This window comes from Hevea brasiliensis, chromosome 12, assembly GCF_030052815.1.
Source record: "Hevea brasiliensis isolate MT/VB/25A 57/8 chromosome 12, ASM3005281v1, whole genome shotgun sequence".
Taxonomy (NCBI): Eukaryota; Viridiplantae; Streptophyta; class Magnoliopsida; order Malpighiales; family Euphorbiaceae; genus Hevea; species Hevea brasiliensis.
The window spans coordinates 13,391,911-13,414,542 of record NC_079504.1 but is presented as its reverse complement, the minus strand read 5'-3'; the positions used below and the strand labels follow the sequence as shown (position 1 = coordinate 13,414,542).

Below are 22,632 nucleotides of genomic sequence, written 5' to 3'. Positions count from 1 at the left end.
TTGACACCATGACATCTATCCAGCTCTTAGATGAGTAAAGAACCTGCACCAAATAGTCTGAATTCCACCAAAGAGCAAGACCTCCTGACAATCATCTAGTTCAACATAAATTGAGTTTTGACAGCCAAAACGACGCTTCCACCTCTCCAAAAAACTTTCTTTTTTCTTTGCCTCAGCTAAGAACACCATCCTAGGCTTATTACATGAAATGAGCTCCCTGAGAGCATTCATTGTCAGGAGTTGCCCAAATCCTTGGCAATTCCAACTTAAAATGGTCATTACTCTTGTGGTGGCTTTAGGCTAGCCACTGGAGCCTCTGTCACACCTTAGCCCTCTGTAAGGCATAACATGTTCCCGTAGAATACCTAATGAACTACCGAACTTCACCTACCGATAATTCATTAAGTACACTACAAGGGATTTTAAAACTCTTTTCTCGCATTTTGGAAGTGGTGAGCATTTTGGTAGGAATTAAAATCATTTATTAAAAGCTCATAAACTAGTTAAAATTTTTGTCCATTTTTATTTTTCCGCAAATCTTATAAAAATTTTAACAAAGTTCCGTTTGTATTTGGGGAAAATAGTTCTTCAAATACCTGAAAAAAAAAATACTTCCAATAATTTCTCAACTCCCAACCTCCAAATAATCTCAAGTCAACTCAATTCAATCCACTTCAAAATAATTCCACAATCCAATCAAAGTTTATCATCTCAAAATATTTCATAACTTCATTCACAGTGCATAAAGTGTGAAATTCACAAATACAAACCTTAATTTACAAAAAGAAGTCCAAAAATAATATTATTACAATTTATTATACAACTGCTCAACTTTACATTGATACATAAAACAAAGCAATATTTACATCAAAATAACTACAAGGGTATAAAACAATACCCGTACAAAAATATCAGTGTGGTCCTCAATTCAATAGCAGCTCACTCTGCTGCTTTCTCCTTACTCTTATCTGCGACAGCAAAATAAGCTATCGCTGAGTATAAAAATACTCAGTGGTGCACAATAAAATTTTAAAATATAATACATAAATCATTCATTGACAAAACACAATTTAAATATTTCTCAATCACATTTCACAAATTATCAAAACTCATAATAACACAATTTGATCAAATAATTTAATAAACAAAGTGTTGCCAAATCTTACACAACTTAAGCAATGACACAAAATTTTCGATCAATGCTGTGTTGTACACCACGACAAAGCAATCTACAACCCCACTAATCGAAATCAATGAGGGAGGTGGCTAGCTAGCTAATGAGTACTCATCCGATCTATAACCTCAACTGGTAAACCAGAGAGGGAGGAAAAATAATCGATCTCATCCCATGAATGGAGGAGGAGTAATAAGGCACTGTCATGCTAAGTGTGAATCAAAAATCCATTTCAAACATTTTATTCAAATAATTCATGAGAAATTCGATAAATTTCCAAAGTCATAATTTCATTCACAATGTGGCAACACAATTCATAATTAACATCAATTTTTCATAAATTATACTAAATCAATTTTTCAATGACAAAATGCTCAATTAAGATTTATTATGTACAAACCTGACGTGATTCGCCTCTAGGCCTTGACTCACTCTCTCAGACCTTCCAAGTCTTTTTCAGCTGAAACACACAGTTTCACAGTGTTTCAGTACTATAACTTAGCATAAATCCGAAACTAAATTCAAATTCACTTTTATCTAGTTTATATTCGCTAAACTCGATGTTCTTTAAATTTTATGTTTCAGGGTTACTATTCACTACACTATTCAAGTCAATTTGTTGACTTTCTAAGGCTTAATAGGTATGGGAATTCCAACTTCACCCACATACCACATTTTGGTCACTAAATTTGTTGGTTTTGGTTATTTTCTCAAAACTTAGGTCTTTTAGGCAAAATTACCAATTTTCAGTTTTGGAGTCCTAAGTTGCACTGTTCCATTGGTCATTTTACTGTTGGAATTTGGCAAAACTTTCTTCATAGAAAATGTTTCCTAATGTCTTAAGTTTATTCTCCTTTTTGAATCACCCCAATTGGAGTTTTGTAGCTCAAGTTATGGCCATTTGAACCATGGCTGCCGAATTGGATTCAACCCAGAATTCTGGGCAATTTTTGGTGCTGGCAGTTTTGGGTCACCAACTTGGGGTGGCCAAATGACTTGGTTAATGGCATAATTTGGGTTTATGTTCTTCATGAAAGTTTTAGATCTATATCTCATCTAACCACTGGTAAAATTTCAGGTCATTTAGACCTTTCTAGCTTAAGTTATGACCAAATGAACAAATACTATTCATTTGGTCAGTTTGTATAGGGAAGCCTGCAATTTTCTAACTTTGGTCAATTTGTTCACTAGGTTTTAGTCACTTTTTGGGCATGCTTCCTAAATGAAAATTGTGTCATTTAGTGTCTATTTTCATTCCCGATTAGTCCTATACTAATTGGACTTGTAAAATTTCATTTTTGATCCCTCAAAGGTAACTTGGTCATGCTGCCAGCAGCATGACCACACTCAATCCGAATTTAGCTTTGATTCAAACACTTCAACACACTTAATTAGGTCACAAATGACCATTTCTCACTTCACATTAGGTCAAAGACACCATTTACAAGTTTCTCACATTTTTGTCTCTAACCCTAAGAGTCCCAAAACCCTAACTTACTAACTTGTTGCATTTAACCACATTTAAGCATACCAATCTCATTAGCACATCCATACAAACTTGACTACAATTTAATTTCAATGAAAACTCAAACATATGCATAGTAACCCTAGTTGGCCAAATTTTCAGTTTGGTCCTTCACAAATGTTTTTATTTCATTTTAAGTTAAGATCTAAGTTACCTACACCAAGAACACAAATATTAAACATAAATTTTCAATTTAAATTCACTAACCTTAAACTTTGAATTTCAATCTTCAATTCCACCCCTCTTTCCTTCCTTCTTTCTTGCTCAATCCTCTTCTCAAGTGACTAAAACAAGTTTTTATGTAGTAATTATGGGAGAAATTGGGGTTTAGTAGGGATTTAAGAGCTTGAAGCAAGCTTTAATGGAGTTTTAACAATGGAGATGTGAGGGAGAGGGAGAGTGACGGGTTGAAGAAGACTTTTGTGTTTTGTTTTTTTTTTTTTTCTTTTCTTTCTTTATGCCTTTTGTCTTATGGAAGACCCAAAAATCCATTTCATCTAATTTATTAATTATAGGATTTATGGCATCATGCATGATGTCATGCATGATGTCATCTTCCTACACCTTTTTCATTTTCTTTTTTTTTATTAGTTCTTTAATTTGATTCTCGATTTCGAAATTTTCTTTTCTCCGATTTTATTTGACAGTTAGGTCAGGAGTCAATCTCGGGGTCAATTGACCAAATGGCCCCTCTCCGGTTCAACCCGGTTTGCAAATAATTTAATATTTCTTCTGGCTCCCTGACCTAATTATTTGACTGGCTTAACATATCTTTTTCGTGATTTTCTCTTTTCCACTGTGTTCATAATGGTCCTAAGGACCGCGACGTCACATTTTACGGTTCGAAATTTGAGTTTAAATCGACTTCGTAGTCGTTTCCGAGAAGGTCACCCATCATTGTGACTCTCGGCTCGTTTAACTTCTTATGTTCTGTTCTTCTTATTTATACTTAACCAATTGGCAATTACTAATTATTTGTGTTTATGGCTTATCTAGTTGTCTTACGTGTGGTTCTAATCCCCTTAATTGTCCGGATCGACACGGGTCATCAAAACAGTGAAATATACCAGGCTATACAAATAGGGGTGTTACAGCCTCAACTTGGAAAATGTCAGTCTATATTCCTTCTTGAATCACATTGCTCATAAATACTGGTTTTTGTTGTTCTCCTTCCCCCATTCTCATTGGTCTTAAGTTTAATTGCATGCGTACCAACTGCTTCAATTTCATATTTCTCCTATTCCCCCTTCCTATGCCCTTATTTGGCCCATCCGACTTTATCTTTAAGGTTTGATCTTCTGATTTGAATAACACTCCTCAAAACAATAATTGTATCTTCACATCATTCAAATATTAATATCCCAACTAAATTTATTTTAACTTTTACTTTGCTTTCACTTAAATTTAAATTTATAATTTTTTATTTTTAATTTTTAACTTAACTTTTACTTTTTTACGTTTATATTTATTTTTTTATTTTTTTACTTAACTTTTATTTTCAATTTTTAATTTTACATTTAATTTAAATTTATTTATTTTAAATTTACTCTTCCACCAATTAATATATAATTTTTGTTAACTTTTAAATAATTTCAACATCACTCTAAATTTATAATTTTTTTTTCCATTCACCATAAAATTGTAAAAAGCCCACAGATTGCATATTCTTCTGCTTCACATATTCGCCTCTTCGCCTGTTTAAAAGCACTACACGCATAGGTAAAAATGTTTTCACTAGTTAAATTTTCCTGCCAGCATAATTTTTTTTTCTTTTTTCTTTTTTTTTTTTTTTTTTGAGAGGTTAAATTCGAAGCATACTATGGAACCCTGAGCAAGCTACTGATTTAGGTTGGCAGCAATTTTTTTTTTTTTTTTTTTTTAATTTAGGTTGGCAGCTCTTTGTTTTATGACATACATTGTTAGAACTTATTTGACATACTATCTTAAATATGTTTATTAGAAGCTATTAAAATCTGATTTTAATTTAAAATTGACATTTAATTTGACTTCGATTTAAGATATTTTCTAAAATAAAGGAAATTTGAACCAAAAAAAAAAAAGAAATGCATAACGTGTTAGCATAATTACAGCAATTAGCATGATTATAGGAGATTTGTGTAGCATAATTATAGCAATTATTATTCTTGTCCAAATTAGTTCATATTTTCATGTATAAATAGATGTAATATCTCTGTAAATGGGACACAGACAAATACACAATCCTTTTCTTCATTACTTGTATTCTTTCTTCTAACATAGTATCAGAGCCATAAAGCTTTTATTTCTAGTTTTTGGGGTCTCTCTGCTCTCTCTACAACCTGTTCTGGTTCATTCTTTCATACCTATTATTATACCATTTTTTTTCCTCCTCATCTTGTTATCAATGGAGAAATCTGATATTTCAAGACCTATTGCAACAGTTCTGACTGGTTCCAACTATAATCTTTGGGTTCAATGAATGAAAAGTTTTTTGATAGGTCGTAAGCTTTGGTGTATTGTTACCGGAGATATCACTGCGCCGACAAGAGAGAACGATGAAACTGATGCAAAATTTGCTGACCGTCTTGAGGATTGGGATAGTAAAAATCATCAGATCATCACCTGATTTCGCAATACCTCTGTCTCATCCATCCACATCCAGTTTGCTAATTATAACTCTGTAAAAGAAATCTGGGATTTTTTGGCTAATCGATATTAGACCACTGGACTTGCCCACTATTATCAGTTGTGGACTACTCTTCATAATCTGAAACAAGAAGCAGGTCAATCTGTGAATGATTTTCTTGCCCAGGTCCAACCTATTTGGAATCAAATATCTCAGGCCAAAATCAGTGAAGATCATCTTCATCTCATTCAAGTTCTAATGGCTCTTCGATCAGAATATGAGGCCGTTCGAGCGTCCCTGCTACATCGAAATCCATTCCCATCATTGGAAACTGCTATTCAAGAGATTATTTTTGAAGAGACTCGTCTCAGTTTGGATAAAACTCCTCAATTTGAAGCTGCTCTTGCAACTACTCGATCCTCACATCAGAAATCTGGCAATCAACTTTGTAAGAATTATAATCAAATTGGTCATGCTTTTGCATATTGTCCTACTATAAAATGCAAATATTGTCATGGTTACGGTCATATTCTTGAACATTGTCCCACACGTCCTCCAAGACAAAAAGGAGGGCAGTCTAAATTCAAGAATGTCTCAAAGCCTGGATCTTCCTCTGTCACTGCTGTTGCTGCTACTGAGGGCTCTACTGCCATCACCATGAGTGATCTTGAGGCACTATTCAAACAGGTTATCTCTTCTAATTCTCCTGCTGCCATGTCTGCCACTCCGGGTAATTCTTATTGGCTTTTTGACTCTGCATGTTGTAATCATATGACCACTAATCTTAAATTCTTGTCTTCTGTAAAACTTGTATCTTCCTTACCACCAATCCATACTGCAAATGGTACTAAAATGAACATCACACATACTGGTCATGTGTCTACCTCAAATCTTCATCTCCCTGACACCTATTATATCCCTAATTTGGCACTCAATCTTATTTCTGTTGGTCAGTTGTGTGAAAAAGGACTAAATATTATTTTTTCTCACCATGGTGTCCAGGTACAGGATCCACAAACGGGACAGATTCTTGGGGAGGGTCGCAGAGTGGGTCGATTATTTGAGCTTACATCTTTACATCTTCCTCAGAGATTTGTGTCTGCAGCTACAATCCCTAATTCCTCCATTCACCAATGGCATCTTCGTCTTGGTCATGCTTCTACCAATAAAATTCAACCTTTAATTTCTCGTGGATTATTAGGATCTACTAAGTTTGAGTCATTTAATTGTTTAAATTGTCAGCTTGCAAAACAACCTGCATTATCTTTTTCTCATAATAATACTACTTCAGACACTCCTTTTGGTTTAATTCATTCTGACATTTGGGGTCCTTCTCCTATTTCTTCAATAAATGGTTTTCGTTATTTTGTAATATTTATTGATGATTATTCTCGGTTTACTTGGATATATTTTTTGAAACATCGATCTGAGTTATCACAAATTTACATCACATTTGCAAAAATGATTAAAACTCAGTTCTTTTGTGACATTAAAATTCTCCGAACAGACAATGCCATGGAATATCCGGATTCTTCTTTACTTCAGTTTCTTAGTCAACAAGGCACCGTTGTTCAACGTTCTTGTCCTCACACCTCTCAACAGAATGGGCGAGCCGAACGCAAGCATCGCCATATTCTTGATTCTGTACGTACTCTTCTTCTTTCTGCCTCATGTCCAGAAAAATTTTGGGGAGAAGCAGCTTTTCATGCTGTTTATATTATTAATCGTCTTCCTACCTTGGTTCTTCATAATTTATCTCCTTTTGAAAAGTTGTTTGGACAACCTCCTGACTATTCCATCCTTAAACCTTTTGGATGTGTTTATTTTGTTCTTTTACAACCTCATGAACATACCAAATTAGAACCCCGTGCTCGTCTATGTTGTTTTCTTGGTTATGGCATTGAACACAAAGGGTATCGTTGTTGGGATCCTGTTTTCTAATAGTTACGCATCTCTCGTCATGTTACCTTTTGGGAAAATCCTATGTTCTCTTCTCTTTCCAAATTTCATCACTCACATCATCGACTCTCTATTTATCACTGACTCCTCCAAAGAGCTGGTTCCAAGTCCTGATGCAGTTATTTGTGATGTGCTCAATATTAGCCCACCTACACCGCCTCGTTGAATCGGCACCGCTTGTTGATCCAAAGACTGCGCGCATCTCCTCCTAGCACTACTCTTCGTCGTTCTACCCGTAAGAGAAACTCCTCATTATCTTCGATTTTCACTTTGTTACTCTACTATTGCAACCCTTCATGAGCCTCGTTCTTATCGTGAGGCAATCTTGACCCTTTTTGGCGAAGCTATGACTCGATTTAACTTGGGCTTTAGAGAAAACTCATACTTGGGATGTAGTTGATCTTCCACCAAACAAGACCCCTATTGGTTGCAAATGGATTTACAAAATCAAGACCCGTTCTGATGGAACTATTGAACGCTACAAAGCTCGCTTAGTAGCCAAAGGGTACACTCAAGAGTATGGTATCGACTATGAAGAAACTTTTGCTCCAGTGGCCCGATTAACATCTATTCGCAGTCTCTTAGCTATTGCTGCAGTTCGTAAATGGAAACTTTTCCAGATGGATGTCAAAAATGCTTTTCTTCATGGTGATTTAACAGAAGAGGTTTATATGCATCCTCCACCTGGTTATCATTCTCCTCATAAGGTTTGCAAACTTCGGCGAGCCTTATATGGATTAAAACAAGCTCCCAGGGCCTGGTTTGCCAAATTTAGTTCCACTCTTGCTCAACTTGGTTTTCTCTCTAGTCCACATGATTCTGCATTATTCACTCGCCGAACTAACAGTGGTATTGTTCTTCTGTTGCTTTATGTTGATGATATGATAATAACAGGAGATGATTCGTCTGGTATTCTAGAGTTACAACATTATCTCAATCAACATTTTGAAATGAAAGACCTGGGTTCTCTCAGCTATTTTTTGGGTCTTGAAGTTTCTCAAAATTCTGATGGCTATTATCTATCTCAAGCCAAGTATGCATCCGACTTACTTTCTCGAGCAGGCATCACTGATAGCAAAACAGTATCAACCCCATTGGCATTGGAGCTCAATTGCAAACTTACACCTCTTGATGGCACTCCTCTTGATGATCCTACTTTATATCGACAGCTTGTCGGGAGTCTTGTTTATCTCACAGTTACTCGACCTGATATTTCATATCTTTGTTCATCAGTCACCGGTTTATGTCGCTCCTCGCTCAACTCATTTCTCTCATGCATTGAATCCTTCGTTATATCAAAGGCACTCTTTTTCATGGTTTGCACTTTTTCGCTACCTCCTCCCTAGTATTATCTGGCTACTCTGATGCTGATTGGGCTGGTGATCTAACAGATCATCGCTCTACAACTGGTTATTGTTTCTTCTTGGGTAATTCTCTTATCTCTTGGCGTAGCAAAAAGCAAACTGTTGTTGCACGTTCTAGCACAGAATCTGAATATCGTGCTCTTGCTGATGCTACATCTGAATTACTTTGGTTACGGTGGTTATTAACTGATTTGGGTGTCACTCATTCTTCTGCTACAATGCTTCATTGCGATAATAGAAGTGCCATACAGATTTCTCATAATGATGTATTTCATGAGCGTACCAAACACATCGAAATTGATTGTCATTTTGTACGTCATCATGTTGCTCATGGCACCATATGTTTGATTCCTGTCTCCTCTGTCAGCCAAACCGCTGATATATTCACCAAAACGCATCCTCCCGCTCGCTTTCAGGATCTCTTAAGCAAACTCAAGTTGGCACCTGTGCTACCACCTTGAGTTTGAGGGGGGGTGTTAGCATAATTACAGCAATTAGCATGATTATAGGAGATTTGTGTAGCATAATTACAGCAATTAGCATGATTATAGGAGATTTGTGTAGCATAATTATAGCAATTATTATTCTTGTCCAAATTAGTTCATATTTTCATGTATAAATAGATGTAATATCTCTGTAAATGAGACACAGACAAATACACAATCCTTTTCTTCATTACTTGTATTCTTTCTTCTAACATAACGAAATATATTTAGAGGGTTTAAAAGCCTTTTCAATTTACATATCGAGATAAAATTTAAGATCCTTTAATTTTAAAATAATTTTAATATCATCAAATTAAAATGTATTGATTTAATTTAGTTGTGATTAGGATTTCAACTCAAATTTAAAACCTCAAAGAATTGTTAAAATTGATGAAAGAATCAAACTGACCCGTAAACTTTTCATGAATATTCAATTTTGTTACTAATGACCATTAAGTTTAACTGTTTAATACAACAGATAGTTATTGCTAATTATTAATAGCTAATAGCTTATAATTAATTATAGTTTATATGTAACACTCCTAATTTTTGAATTTATTATTTTGTGGGTAAATATTAATATTTTATTTTATTTAAATTTTAGGAAATTATTTGAAATTTTTCGGATTTTAGAAATCGGGTTCGATTTTCCAAAAATTTAAAACTTTGATGATTTTTAAAAATTAATTTAAAGACCACGTGGTAAAACTAAAAATATATTTGGATTCTATGAATTTTTCTGACTTTTATAGAATTTTTTCGAAATTTTTGGGCCTCGTTTTCAGTCCCAAGGCAGAGTAAAAATTTAAAATTTTGTATCCTGAATCGGAACGACCGAATCGAACCGGAACGGATCAGACCGGCACTTTCTTTTCTTCTTCTTCCCTTCCCCATGCGTTCCCGTCCCTCTTCCTCTCTCTCCCATTTTCTCTCTCCTCCCTCCTCCCCACGCCGCGTCGCAGCCTCCCCACCTCGCCGGCGCGCCTCCCTAGCCTTCCCCACCGCCGGCCGGCTCTCCAAACGGCCGGAAAACGCGCGCGAAGTCCTCTCCTGCTCGCGCGCAATGCTCCACCATTCTGGCCGATCCGGCCACCGATCGGACCGGGTCTTGTGTCAAACCTCTTTTACACCTCGAGAGCTTTTCATAAACACCAAGAACACCAAAATCCATTCAGCGGTTTGCCCAATTCTTGTCCGGGAAGTTTTAGCCTATTTCGACTTTTGAGCTAGATTTTTCGCAAACCGTGAACCCCACGAGAAAACCGAGAGTATAGGAGTGCTCAACTCATCGAGAGCTTCGCGGCAATATAAATTTCAAAATTTTTTGACATCATTTTTCGGTGGGTCCCATGAAACTTCGTAGTATTTTTCCGAGCATTAAATGAGCTTAGAAAATTTTATAAAAATTATATACTAACCCCCGTATTGTGGGCTTCGTGTAAGTACCTTTAATTCGTGAAAATTTGACAGTTGCCTAGGTCTATGAATTTCCGGCCAGACAGACAGGCTACCGAAAAAGTCTTGGAATTGGGTTGAGATTTTGGCTACCCCCATCGTTGTCAGACATCCCGAGCGCGTCCTCGGAGTCAGAATCGGCATAGGTAAACCCGAACCTCACTTTTTCTTAATTGTCTAGTGCTTGAATTGGATTAAAAATCCATAAATATTCATGGTAGCTCAGAAAATTATAATTTCTTTTGCATTAGCTTAGTAATAATGCTAAGGACCGCGGGGCAAAGTTTTAGAATTTTTAGAACTCATTTGGGTAGTTTTTGCAAAAGGGTCAATTATAAGGACTAAACTGTAATTTTACATATTGTGATTGATGACTGTTTGGATGGGCCCAGGAGGGGCTGTGTGATGTGATTGAGTTGTGAGTGTATGGTTTGTGGATATAGAAGTGCGTTTTAAACCCATTTGCAGGTTGGGTAGGTCCTAGGTATAGGGGAGACTCTACCGGATTTTCGGCATGACTTAGGACATCTTTGGTCTTTTCTTAGTTTGTATTGAGTCAAATTTATTAAATAATTGTGATAAAAATTGTCAGGTGAGCCGGGACAGCCTTCCTCCTCCGCCCAGCCGCCACAGTGACTGCAGTTAAGTCTGTGAGTAAAATATTAATTTTAATTGTAATTTCGATATTATTATATGTTCAAGCATGCCCATGCATCACTTATAAATATATATCTATGTAGTTAAACTCTAGGCGCATTTTATGTTGCATTCACAACTGTTAAAGTGTCATGGATGTTGTTGTAGTAATTTGGAGTAGTGTGCGTGCGTTGGCGTGCGTGTGGTATGGTGTTGGATATGGACAGGACGGGTAGACACGGCTTGAGATCTTCGCTGGGACCCAGTCCTTCGGGGTAGACACGGCTTGAGTTCTTCGCTGGGACCCCGTATTTGGTTTATTAAGCGAAAGTCTGGCTTGAGATCTTCGCTGGCAGAGGTTGGATTAAGAGGGCTGTATAGGGGATCAGCTCCCGTATATGTATTGTTTGACATTATCGGGTGTGTGAGTGCTCCAAATTGCCTTTTTGATGTGATTTGTAGGAAATTTATGACAGTGTTGCATTTCACTCCACAAGGTAGAGATTATGGTTAAAATTGATATTTTACTCTCTGAGTCGAACGCTCACTCCTGTTCATTATTTTTTCCAGGCTACAGGAGGATTATTGTTGTGGTTAACCTGCTTTTCTTCTTCGCAGGTCGTTTATTAATGTTTGTATAATTCTGTTAACTCCTAGAATTTTTGCATATGTTAGAAATATTTATTTGATTGGGTCTGTAATATAATTGTCATGTTGGACCTGTAAACTTATTAAAAGCATGTATGGTTGGATTTGATGAGGGAGCCGAGCTCCCATTTATTTTTATGATATTTGATTATGTTGAGGGTGAGCTGAGCTCCCCAGATGATTATATATTGTGTTTACAGGTCGGGTGAGTCAAAAACTCTCCGTTAAATGGTCCATTTTATGGCCGGACTCTGTCCGGTTGAATTCTTGAAATTGGGCCCAAATGGGCTTAGAGTTGGGTTGAGGAATAGTTAGGCTTACTATGGGCCTCAGGGGCTTTAGGTTGGCCCAGGTCCTAATGCCGGTCCGGCCTATAGGTTGGGTCATGACATTATATATCGTAAACGCTTGCTAAAACTATGTCATATGTATAATGACTAATAAGAATATATATTATGTAATTATATATATATATATATATATACATATATATATATATATATATATATATATATATCTCTAAAAGAATTAAAAGTATAATTTTTTCAAAAAATCTAGTATATATCTATCTATAATAGATATAAATGTATAAATGAGGAAGCGAACTTATTGATAGAGAAAAATACCTTTAAAATTTTTATTTTTAATATTATTAAAAATTTTAACAGCGTGAAAATATAATTATAAATCAAAAATTCGTTAAAATAAAAATATGAATAAAAAGTTATTTCTGTTACAATTCCATTTGATTTAAAAGTCTAATAACATAAAATTTTAATTAAACTAAAGATTAAAGAAGTAAATGTATTATTAATTGTTAAATAAAATAAAAAAATGTTTTTTTATTATAAGAAAAAAAGAAACGCCTTTTTCTTATATATAAATCTTTCCTCACTTTTTTTTAAAAAATTACCTAAAAAAATTCTAATAATTGCCCAAATCATGGATAACATTGACGTCTATTTTTAATAATACAAATAAAAATCAATTGCAGAAATAAATATCAATAATTAGAGAATAAACATTTTATGAGAATATAAACATTTTATGTATCGAAATTACAGTAATATGGAAATGCTCCATTTATCTCTGTCTTATTTCACTTTGTACATCCATTTATCTCTTATAATTTATTAAATGGGTGATTTGTTATTAATAATGCAACTACCAATTAAATATCATATAAAGTTCAAAGAATTATAAACATTATTAAATATCATATTAAATATCAATAATGCAACTACCAACTACCAATTAAATATCATAAATTAATTTGAATCTTTTATAACAAAATAAACTATAGTAACAAAAATGTTTGTAAAATTATAAATATTAAATAAAACTAAACTTTTTTTTTTAAACTTATTTCAAAATTATGAATTACAAAAAATTAAAATAAAATATATAACCTAAATCAACTAGAGATGAATATTAATTTTAAGAACTAACTAAAAGTACAATTTCAATTAAATTTTATTTGATTTTGATAAAAAAATTAATACTAATAAAAAATGTTAACGACAATTAAACAAAGTTTAATTAATTTATTTGCATATATTTTTATATTATTGTAATTATTTTATAATTTTTGTTTCCTAAAATTTGCTGTCATAGAGTTATATATTAATTAAATAGATGAATATTTATATTATTATAATTATTAATATTTTTTTCTTACTTTTATTTGTTTAGCATTAAAGGTAAGGGTGTGCTGTAACAACCTTTTTTTTAATAAAATAATTTTAATTAAAGTATTGTTTTATTAATAATTTTTTCATTTAGTTAAATTAATATTTTTAGGATGGTATTTTTCCTTAAAGTAATAATTTTATTACATGCATCATCGTCGTGGTCATTCAAATGTGTTATAGTTGAAAAACTTTTGAAGTTTCAAGGATCAAAATAAAATTAAAAGTAAAAAAAAAAAAATCTAAAACAACTCGCTCCCACGTGTTTTCTCCCTCCCTGCTCTTTCTCTCTCTGTCGTCGACCACCATCACTGCTGACAACGAGAGCAAGCGGCTCCAACTCACTCAGTGATGCCAATGCAGCCTTTAAGTCTAGCGAATGGTATGGCAAATGGGAGAATCCTTTTTGGAGACCCACCGAATCGCATGGAGAAAATCAGCCGTGTTGGTTGTTCTAGCCAATGTCCGGCCACCCCACCACCCTTATTCGGCCCCCCTCATCCCGAGGAAGATTTCTTGACAAACCTCGCCACCAACAACCACCGGAATCACAAGAAACGAGGAGAGAGAAAAGTGAGTTTTTTTGCTATTTTCCGGCTAGATTCCAGTCAATCCAGTCATCGGATTAATTAGCGATTCAAGACTATCGATGAACTCAACACATCTTTACCTTCGAGATAGAACTAACCTCACTCCAATCAGATATTATTTAAAAAAGGTGATCATCAGACAATCTAAGTGAACAGTGAGATTTTCGAGTCTTTTCAATTTTCATAAATTAAATATAATTATATGATAATTATTAATAATTTATAAATTTTGTTTAGGTTTAATCATATCAGCGATAACTCATTGGCACTCAGAATCGAGTTTTATGATATTTTATGATGTTTAATAATATTTTATTCTTTATGTTTGAGCCTTGAGTTTGGGTTTGATTATGAGTTTAGAAATAATGAGACTTACCAGCTCAAGTCCTAGTGCCGGTCTGGTTCATAGAGTTGGGTCATGAAATGTATATAGTTTTATTATTTTTTTAACTAAAAAATTAAATCTATGAGAATCAAAATTGAAAGAAAATCAATATGGTAAGAACTGAACCTTAATGTATAGTACAAACTTATTTTATTGTTTTAATACAATTTTTTATTTTTATAAATAATTATAATATACCAAAAACTATATTATATTGTCCAAAATAAAAGAGTAAACATACGTGTATTTTTATATTTTTACATATATTATATAATTTCAATATAATTATATATTATATATAAGTAAGTAACATTTATATATATATAAATAATTTTTAAAGAATATTATAATCTAAATAAAAAATAAAATCAAATTAGCTATTAATTTATATAAATTATAGCTGATAAATTATCTATCAACTATTAACTGTAGTTTTGTTAGTTTACCAAATATGTTAATTCACCTATTTGGACCTCAATCAATTATCAACTGTATACAAAAATTAAACCAAAATCTTGGTCTAATCAAACCAGATTAAGCTTCTTAACCCTAAGTTGAAGGTTACTCAAATTGTGCTAGATTTGAGGAAACAAGACCTTTTGAAGATTGCCAAGGAGTGAGGTGGGTAAATTTGGATTTTACTTTTGTTATTCGTTTAATGCATAATTTGTCCTTTTTTTCACTTGGTATGTTTCTTATTGTTTTTGTGTGCAGAGTATATTTCTTAATTGAACACCATTGAAATCTTGGGGCAATGCTTTGTTAGTGAGATTGTATATATTTGTATTGTGGTCCCTTTGTTTTGTTTGAGTGAAGCATGTGCTCTGCCTTTTTTCTCTCTATATACATATTTTTTAATCTTCTAGTAGATTTAATATTAATTTTACATTAGAAAAGTTGTATTTTGTCTCTGAATTATGCATATTTTCTTGCTTTTAATTTGCTTCTCCATTGATATATATTTCCATCATGGGTAGCAAATGCCTAGGAAAATAATGGAGGAGTTAAGGGAAATTTTATATTAGGTAATTATTTATTTTGTGTTTAAATAATTATGCATTTTATAAAATATTAATATATTTATATTTATAATTATTTAAACAAAAAATACTAAAAATAATTAATTAAATAATAATATCTTTTTTAAATAGTAAAAAAGTAGTAAATAAAAAACAATATATTTTACTAAATTCTTTATTTTTTATATTGTGATTTATAATTTTGTAAAAAGATTTTTTTTTATTATACAATTCTTTTAACATGATTTTGGAGAAAAAAATTACTTTAATATGTGAAGTAATCCTGATAAGGCACACTGAAAAGATATAAAAATAGATTACTAATTATATGTTTATCTTTTAGATGTATTAGAAGCTAAAAGACAATTCTAATATAAAATAAATTCTAGAGTTCTAAATTAATACGAAATAAATTTTAAATTAAAAGGAATTAAAATACTAAAATAAAAGTACAAGTTTTAATTAAAATAAAATTGAAAAATCAATTTTTGAAAATTTGCTAGTCTTCCACGAGCTGCTAATAGTCCTCCACTTGACCTTACACGAGATTTGACCAAATCTTGAATGAAACACAGCCATACGCACGGCATCAGACTATAATCTGAAAGACAAACTCTATAATCTGCTGTTGCATTGTCTAATATTGAAGCTAAGTACAATGCTCTTACAGAAATAGTGAAATAGTCTTGAGTTGAATTTTATGGTTGCCAATTGCGTATTGCGATGCTCAAAGTGTAATATTTTTGGGGAGGAAAAAGTCTAAATGATGTCAGGGTGTTACGCATCTGGCTGTGTATTGATTTCCACCCTCATAATTTTTCTTTTCTTTATTTAGTATATTATTCAGTATATTATTTCTAAATCAGGTGATATTTTTAATTAGATTAAAATTGAGGTGAATAAGACTATATTATTTGGCTTTGCTTGTTACTGAAGAGTGGCTTTCAATCCAAAGAAGAAAAGGTTTTACTATTGAGGATAATTGTATTTGCCTATTGCAATGAGATTTTAGCTTTAGGTAGAGGAAGTGTATAATTACTATCTATTGGTGAGAGGACTCTTGCTCGTATAGTTAAAGGTTTAAGCTTATAATTTATGATTTATTACCGAAGATAGTGGAACATGATATGCCCTTAGATATAACTCAATATAGGAGAATGAACTACGTAAATATTTGTGTCTTATATATTTACTTTATTTTTTCATAATTTACACTTTCTCACGTTCATAACAAATATATTAACACATTCCAATTTTTCTAAAGTTTGATTTGAATTCTTCATCTTCCATTTAATTTTAAGATAAGATTATATAGTTAATGATTAATCACAAGTAACAATCACGTGCGTAGCCGTATGCAAATTTTTCATAGTTTGATTTTTCATAAAAAGCTGTCAAATAGAGAGATTTTTAACTCTGACTAAAATTAAGAAGGAAAAGTCAGATAATCGAAAATAAAAATGATAAAAAAAAATTAGTTAAACTCGCATCCTTTCTTCACGTTTTAAGCATAAAAAGTAATCAAGAAGCTATAGTTGTCATGATAATATTAAAATATATATTTTGCTCAAATTCAATTCGTCATAAATAAATCTGAAAATACAAAGTAAATAAATCTCATATATTTATATTAAATATATAATAAAATGAGTATAAGCAAGAATTTTCTAAAACAAGAATCCAAGATTATAATTGGCTAGCAGCCATTCCTGAAAACTCAAAACCATTTTGTATTTGGATGCGTAATGCAGTTTTCTTTTGCAGTTGAAAAAACAAAAAATAGTAGACTATTTACCAAAAATAATTAAAAAAAAAAAAAACCGTTGAGCACATCATATTGTAATATTCACCAACATAAAAAAAAAAAAAAAAGAAAAGAAAAATCAACGTGGAAACTTGAAATCCATAATATGCATACTTTTCTTTCCCTTCCCCTTAAATACAGATCATAAGCCACATATCCAAAACAAGAAAAAAAAAAATTCAAATATGAGTAAAATAGAAAACACAAGAAAAAACCACTACCATCCGCGCTGCTTAGTGCCATCCATAATTCTTATTCTGATTTTTATATACAAATGTGAGGGTGATGGATCGACTTATCCTGCGGGTTGGACCAGAAGAGCAGCAAAAGAAGCTGAGGCAGTAGCAGCCATCTCTTGCTCAGGCCATGGAAGAGCCTTCTTGGATGGCCTCATTCTTGATCAAAGACAATCACCAATCTGTGAGTGTAACAGTTGCTATGGAGGTCTTGATTGCTCCCAGTTCTTCCCTAATTGTTCTGCAAACGCTGATAGGTACTTCTCTTTTTCTCTCACTCACAAAACACACAGAAAACTCAAGCTTTTTGTTCTTGTTTGTGAGCAGGAGTAACATGATACTATTTCAGGTAAATAGAAGATAAAATTGGCAAACTGCTACTGAATGACAAAAAATAAACTTCAAAGAAATGAAAATTGAAGAAAACTATAATGTGCACATAGAGCAGAACTCTATTGAGAAGATTCACACCGATGGGATGAATTTGTGATGGCAATGAAACATAGAACATTTCATTATTATGTTGCTCATCACAGTTAAATCAAATGTTACAGTGGAGATCCATTATTCTTGGAGCCTTTCTGGATGCAGCATGCAGCCAGCAGTGCAGTTGTTGTAGCAGGATGGCATCGGATGAGCTACTCATTCGGAGATCAAACCTACATCTCACAAGAGCTCGAGAAGCACATTCGCAAGCTCCATGACGCTGTAGGGAATGCAGTAACACAAGGAAGGTACATTATTTTTGGTGCTGGCTCAACCCAACTCCTCAATGCTGCAGTTCACGCTTTATCACCTAATAATGCCTCATCCCCTGCAAAAGTTGTAGCTTCAATCCCCTTTTACCCGGTTGGTAGTACTAATTGTTATTCATTTCTTGAATTTTTATAGTTATAGAATTGGGATTTGACATTAGATTCTTGATTTTGTTCATTTGTGGAAAATAATATATTTTTTATTTTTTTAAGAAAATTTAAAAAATATAAAAAAATGTAATTAGCTATAAATAATAGAAAATAATTTTTAAATTAAAAAAATTATTATATCTTTTATAATTAGAAAATAAATTATTCCAAAATATATTTGAAAATTTGTTTTATTTTTAAAATTTTTTTATATGTGTAATTCATGTATTTTACAATATTATAATTCTTTTCTTATCATTATAAATCAATATTTTTAAATAATTATTTAATTTTAATTATAAAAAAAATTATAGTATAATTTTGGTTACAAAAGAATCATTGTTTCCATTTGGAGAACAATTTAAAAACAAGATTTTTGTTGCAAAAGAAAATAGCAAAATAATTTTAAAAGCTATTTTCCAAATCTTAATTAAATTTTGGGAAACTAAAAAACTAGTCTTCTAATTTCTCATTTGGAAAAATGGCACGTCTGAGTACGAATCTATTTTTCAATTTTCTTAAAAAATTGTTACACAAAGTATTCCAGTTTTCCAAAATTGAACAAGCCATATACTTATGTTATATTGAGATTTGATTTTAAATGCTTCTTACAGGTTTATCAAGAACAGACGGACTTTTTCAGGTCAGTGGATTACAGGTTTCAAGGAGATGCATCCCTGTGGAAAAACTATTCAGAGACTAGTACAGATCGTATGATCGAGTTTGTAACTTCTCCAAACAACCCCGATGGCCAGCTGAACGAGGCAGTTCTTCAAGGCCAAAATGTGAAAGCAATTTATGATCTTGCCTATTATTGGCCTCATTTTACAGCAATTCCAGCTCCAGCAGATGAAGATGTGATGATATTTACACTCTCTAAACTCACTGGTCATGCTGGCTCTAGATTTGGGTAATATAAAAATGCCAAGTCTCTTATACACTGAGCCTTATGCATTTGGTTTGCTACTGCCCTTTTAGTTGTTTGGGTTTTGCTTGGCCTTGTTTATTGCGTTGCTGGTTGTTTTCTTGGTTTGTGACCTGTTGATTGTAGTTTGCTTAGGTCTGTGATGGTTATCTGTGTACCTGTGTTTTGATTTATGGCTCCTTTGGTTTTCTTTTCTTTGAGGGGTTTTTCCATCAACATTAGAAGTTAGTTGTTTAGGTTTGGGTGTATTTGGGTTGAACCTGTTGTTTCCGGGCTTTTCTTTTGGTGATTTTTCCCCTCCTTCCCTTCTTTCATTTAATAATATCCCTTCGTTCATCAAAAAAATAAATAAATAAGTAAACCTAATAGTTTTTTCCCTTGCCTTGTGCAGTTGGGCAGTGTTAAAGGATGAGGCCATCTATCAACGCATGCAAAGTTATTTGACATTAAATACCATGGGGGTTTCTCGGGAAAGCCAATTAAGAACTCTGCAGCTCCTGAAAGTAGTCCTTCAAGGAGGAAAGGACATGTTTGAATTTGGACATGAAACGATGAAGAAACGTTGGGAAATATTGAACAACACAATATCCATGTCAAAGCGCTTCTCTCTCCAGAAAATAGAATCCCATTACTGCACATTTTTCCAGAAAGTCAGGGAAGCTTCACCAGGTAACTCTCAGTTAAAGATTGCAAACATTTAAGAATATGTGGGCTCTAGTTTATATTAGGCATAATTTTGAAAAATTTCTTGCAATTTGCGCAAATTCGAATTCAAGCTAGCATTACAATCCTAACTGCTGTGAGTTCATTTCAGCTTATGCATGGGTGAAGTGTGAGAGAGAAAAAGATAAAGACTGTTATGCAGTCTTTCAGGCAGGCAATATCACTGGTCGGCGTGGTAGTTTGTACTTCGCAGGAGATCGCTATGTTCGTCTCAGCCTCATTAGAAGCCAAGATGATTTTGATTTATTGCTTCACAAGCTTAACCAACTGGTCTACGACTAGGGACGGATCCAGAAAATCTAGGTAGTTGGGACAACATGTGTTGAAGTACAAATAAACATATATATACATATAGAAAGAGAGAGACAATATACATACACATGTATTTAAATAAAAATAAACATGAAAATTATTAAGAATAAAAGTAATAAAGCTTATTAAAATATTTCATATATTTTATAAATAGTTGAATTTTCAATTTTACCTTATACTCGACATTCACCTTATATTTACCAATACAAATGTCGAAGAGATTGCTTCAAAATCAGGTAAGTTTTTGCTATTATGATCACCAATACCTAAATAAAAGACTGCTCTATTACTTTCTATATATAGACAATAAAGTGTACAAGATCAGTGCTTTTTTTAAGAGAACCATGACTGTCACACACAATTATCTGCAGGTGTACCAATTGAGCTAACTTCAAATTGCAGGACAGTGCTATATCTATTATTCTTCAGATTAGTAATTGTCATCAATGCTTCATACTTCCTCTGCTATTAATAGTTCTCACCACCATATGAATAAAAAAATGTTTCAATTGATTTTTTACTTTAATCTTTAGTTTTGTTAATGTCAAGAACACCTTCTCGTTGGCTCTGCACTCTAGTATTGCTATGCAAGCAAATTTTCTGACACCCTTCCTCTAAATTAAAAATCCATTCTTTCTTTGTTTCTCAGGACCGTAGAGTTTGGCCAATCAAAGTTTTAAAACCACCGACTGATACTCAACATTCACTTATATTTTACTCGCGAAACTAATGAGTTGAGAGGAATGAGTTTTTGGAAAAAAGGTTTGATAACTTGGCATGCACAATATACATCATGCAATAGAGGAAATTAAACATGAAGAAGCTAAATGATTAAATTCAATAATAAGATTTTTAAAACAAACTGAATAAATTGAACAACCAATTTCAATACGCTATACAAGGGTAGAATCTCCATATCATACTTAAATTATACTCTTTCTAATCTCTAATCATTTTTTACTTACGTAAAAATTATTAATAATTGGCTCTTAACATTCGAAGAAACGCCAAAGTATTAAAATAAATATTATCATTTCCATATATGTTGTGTTAAACCTCATAGTGGTGACTCCACCTCTTTATGGATAGCTCTTTTCTACTACAATAATTAAACTATTGACATTTCTTTAATGGGTGCAAATATGTTAAATATAACTTAATAACTTATAGTGATAGGAAAACATATCAAAGTTGTCAAAATCATAGACCATCGAACTCATAAAATCCAATAACATAATTATACTGAATAAAAATTTATTTCTAACTAAAGTAGCTAAACAATCATCATATACTAATCTACATTCTTATAATATTTCCCATAACTCTAAAATATTATATTACTTTGCTGCTATCTCTCCATAATATAAAACTAATCTCATCACCATTTGCTATTTTTCCTCTATCTCATAACCTATAACTCTTTTTCTATACTTGCTAATATGTATGAGATAAATTAGAATAAGAGTAAGCAACTATATAACAGAATAAATTGAATCATGATGAGGAATCAAATTATCAAAATATAACAAATGATATCAAAAATAAAAAACAACTCTTAAAGAATCAATAATTAATTGAGAATCAAATTCATGTTATATATTGTAAATATCACTCACTTGATTGCTACGTACAACTCACAAATACCATTCCTCCATCCATTTAAATGGAACATTATCAATAATTAATTCTTAGCATCCAACAAGAGTTTAGTGATAAATTTAAGAGTTTCATTCCCTATTAATTAAAATTTGATTTTATTAAAAATATTTAAAATTATTTATTTTAAACATTTGAAATTGACATAATAAAGAAATGATACTTTTAAAATCACTAAAAAAAAATAATTTCCATTATAAAAATTGATCCCATTATATTATTATTATTATTATTATTATTATTATTATTATTATTATTATTATTATTTTGTAATATAAAGTGTATTATTCCAACAATAGTATTGTGATTATTTTATATTGTGATTCCTCATTTTCAGTACCTTTATTTTTTAGAAAAACTTTTCACTTTATTTCCAGTGTCTTGAAATCTTTTGACATGCTTACACCTCTTTTTCATTTCTGTTTAATTTCTATTTTAAACTACTTATATTAATTCAAATTATTTTTCTCATTTTAATTTCAATTTCTATTAAACTATTTAATTATTATTATTTTCATTGAAATATTTTTAAATTTAT

The 22,632-nt window shown here is 32.3% G+C and overlaps 2 protein-coding genes across 2 annotated transcripts; both read left to right on the top strand.

Moving 5' to 3' along the window:
- Positions 1–5,406: 5,406 nt before the first annotated feature.
- On the top strand, positions 5,407–6,463 carry LOC131171069 (uncharacterized). The gene is made up of 2 exons (XM_058130523.1): positions 5,407–6,034; positions 6,307–6,463. The coding sequence occupies exons 1-2, from the start codon at positions 5,563–5,565 to the stop codon at positions 6,366–6,368; spliced, it is 534 nt and encodes a 177-aa protein (XP_057986506.1). The 5' UTR covers positions 5,407–5,562; the 3' UTR covers positions 6,369–6,463.
- An 11,031-nt stretch (positions 6,464–17,494) lies between these two features.
- LOC110637955 (tryptophan aminotransferase-related protein 4) lies at positions 17,495–20,580 on the top strand. Its single transcript, XM_021788342.2, has 5 exons — positions 17,495–17,830; positions 18,128–18,422; positions 19,093–19,388; positions 19,795–20,072; positions 20,218–20,580. Exons 1-5 carry the CDS (start codon positions 17,523–17,525, stop codon positions 20,406–20,408), a joined length of 1,368 nt encoding a protein of 455 aa, XP_021644034.2. The 5' UTR covers positions 17,495–17,522; the 3' UTR covers positions 20,409–20,580.
- The last annotated feature ends 2,052 nt before the right edge of the window (positions 20,581–22,632 follow it).

Bases quoted from the DNA above. Each gene is read 5' to 3' on its own strand.
- LOC131171069 (XM_058130523.1), top strand. From the start codon at position 5,563: ATGGCTCTTCGATCAGAATATGAGGCCGTTCGAGCGTCCCTGCTACAT. The intron at 6,035-6,306 runs GTAATTCTTATT...CATGGTGTCCAG, and splicing joins TGCCATGTCTGCCACTCCGG to GTACAGGATCCACAAACGGG.
- LOC110637955 (XM_021788342.2), top strand. From the start codon at position 17,523: ATGAGTAAAATAGAAAACACAAGAAAAAACCACTACCATCCGCGCTGC. The intron at 17,831-18,127 runs GTACTTCTCTTT...CAAATGTTACAG, and splicing joins TGTTCTGCAAACGCTGATAG to TGGAGATCCATTATTCTTGG. The intron at 20,073-20,217 runs GTAACTCTCAGT...AGTTCATTTCAG, and splicing joins AGTCAGGGAAGCTTCACCAG to CTTATGCATGGGTGAAGTGT.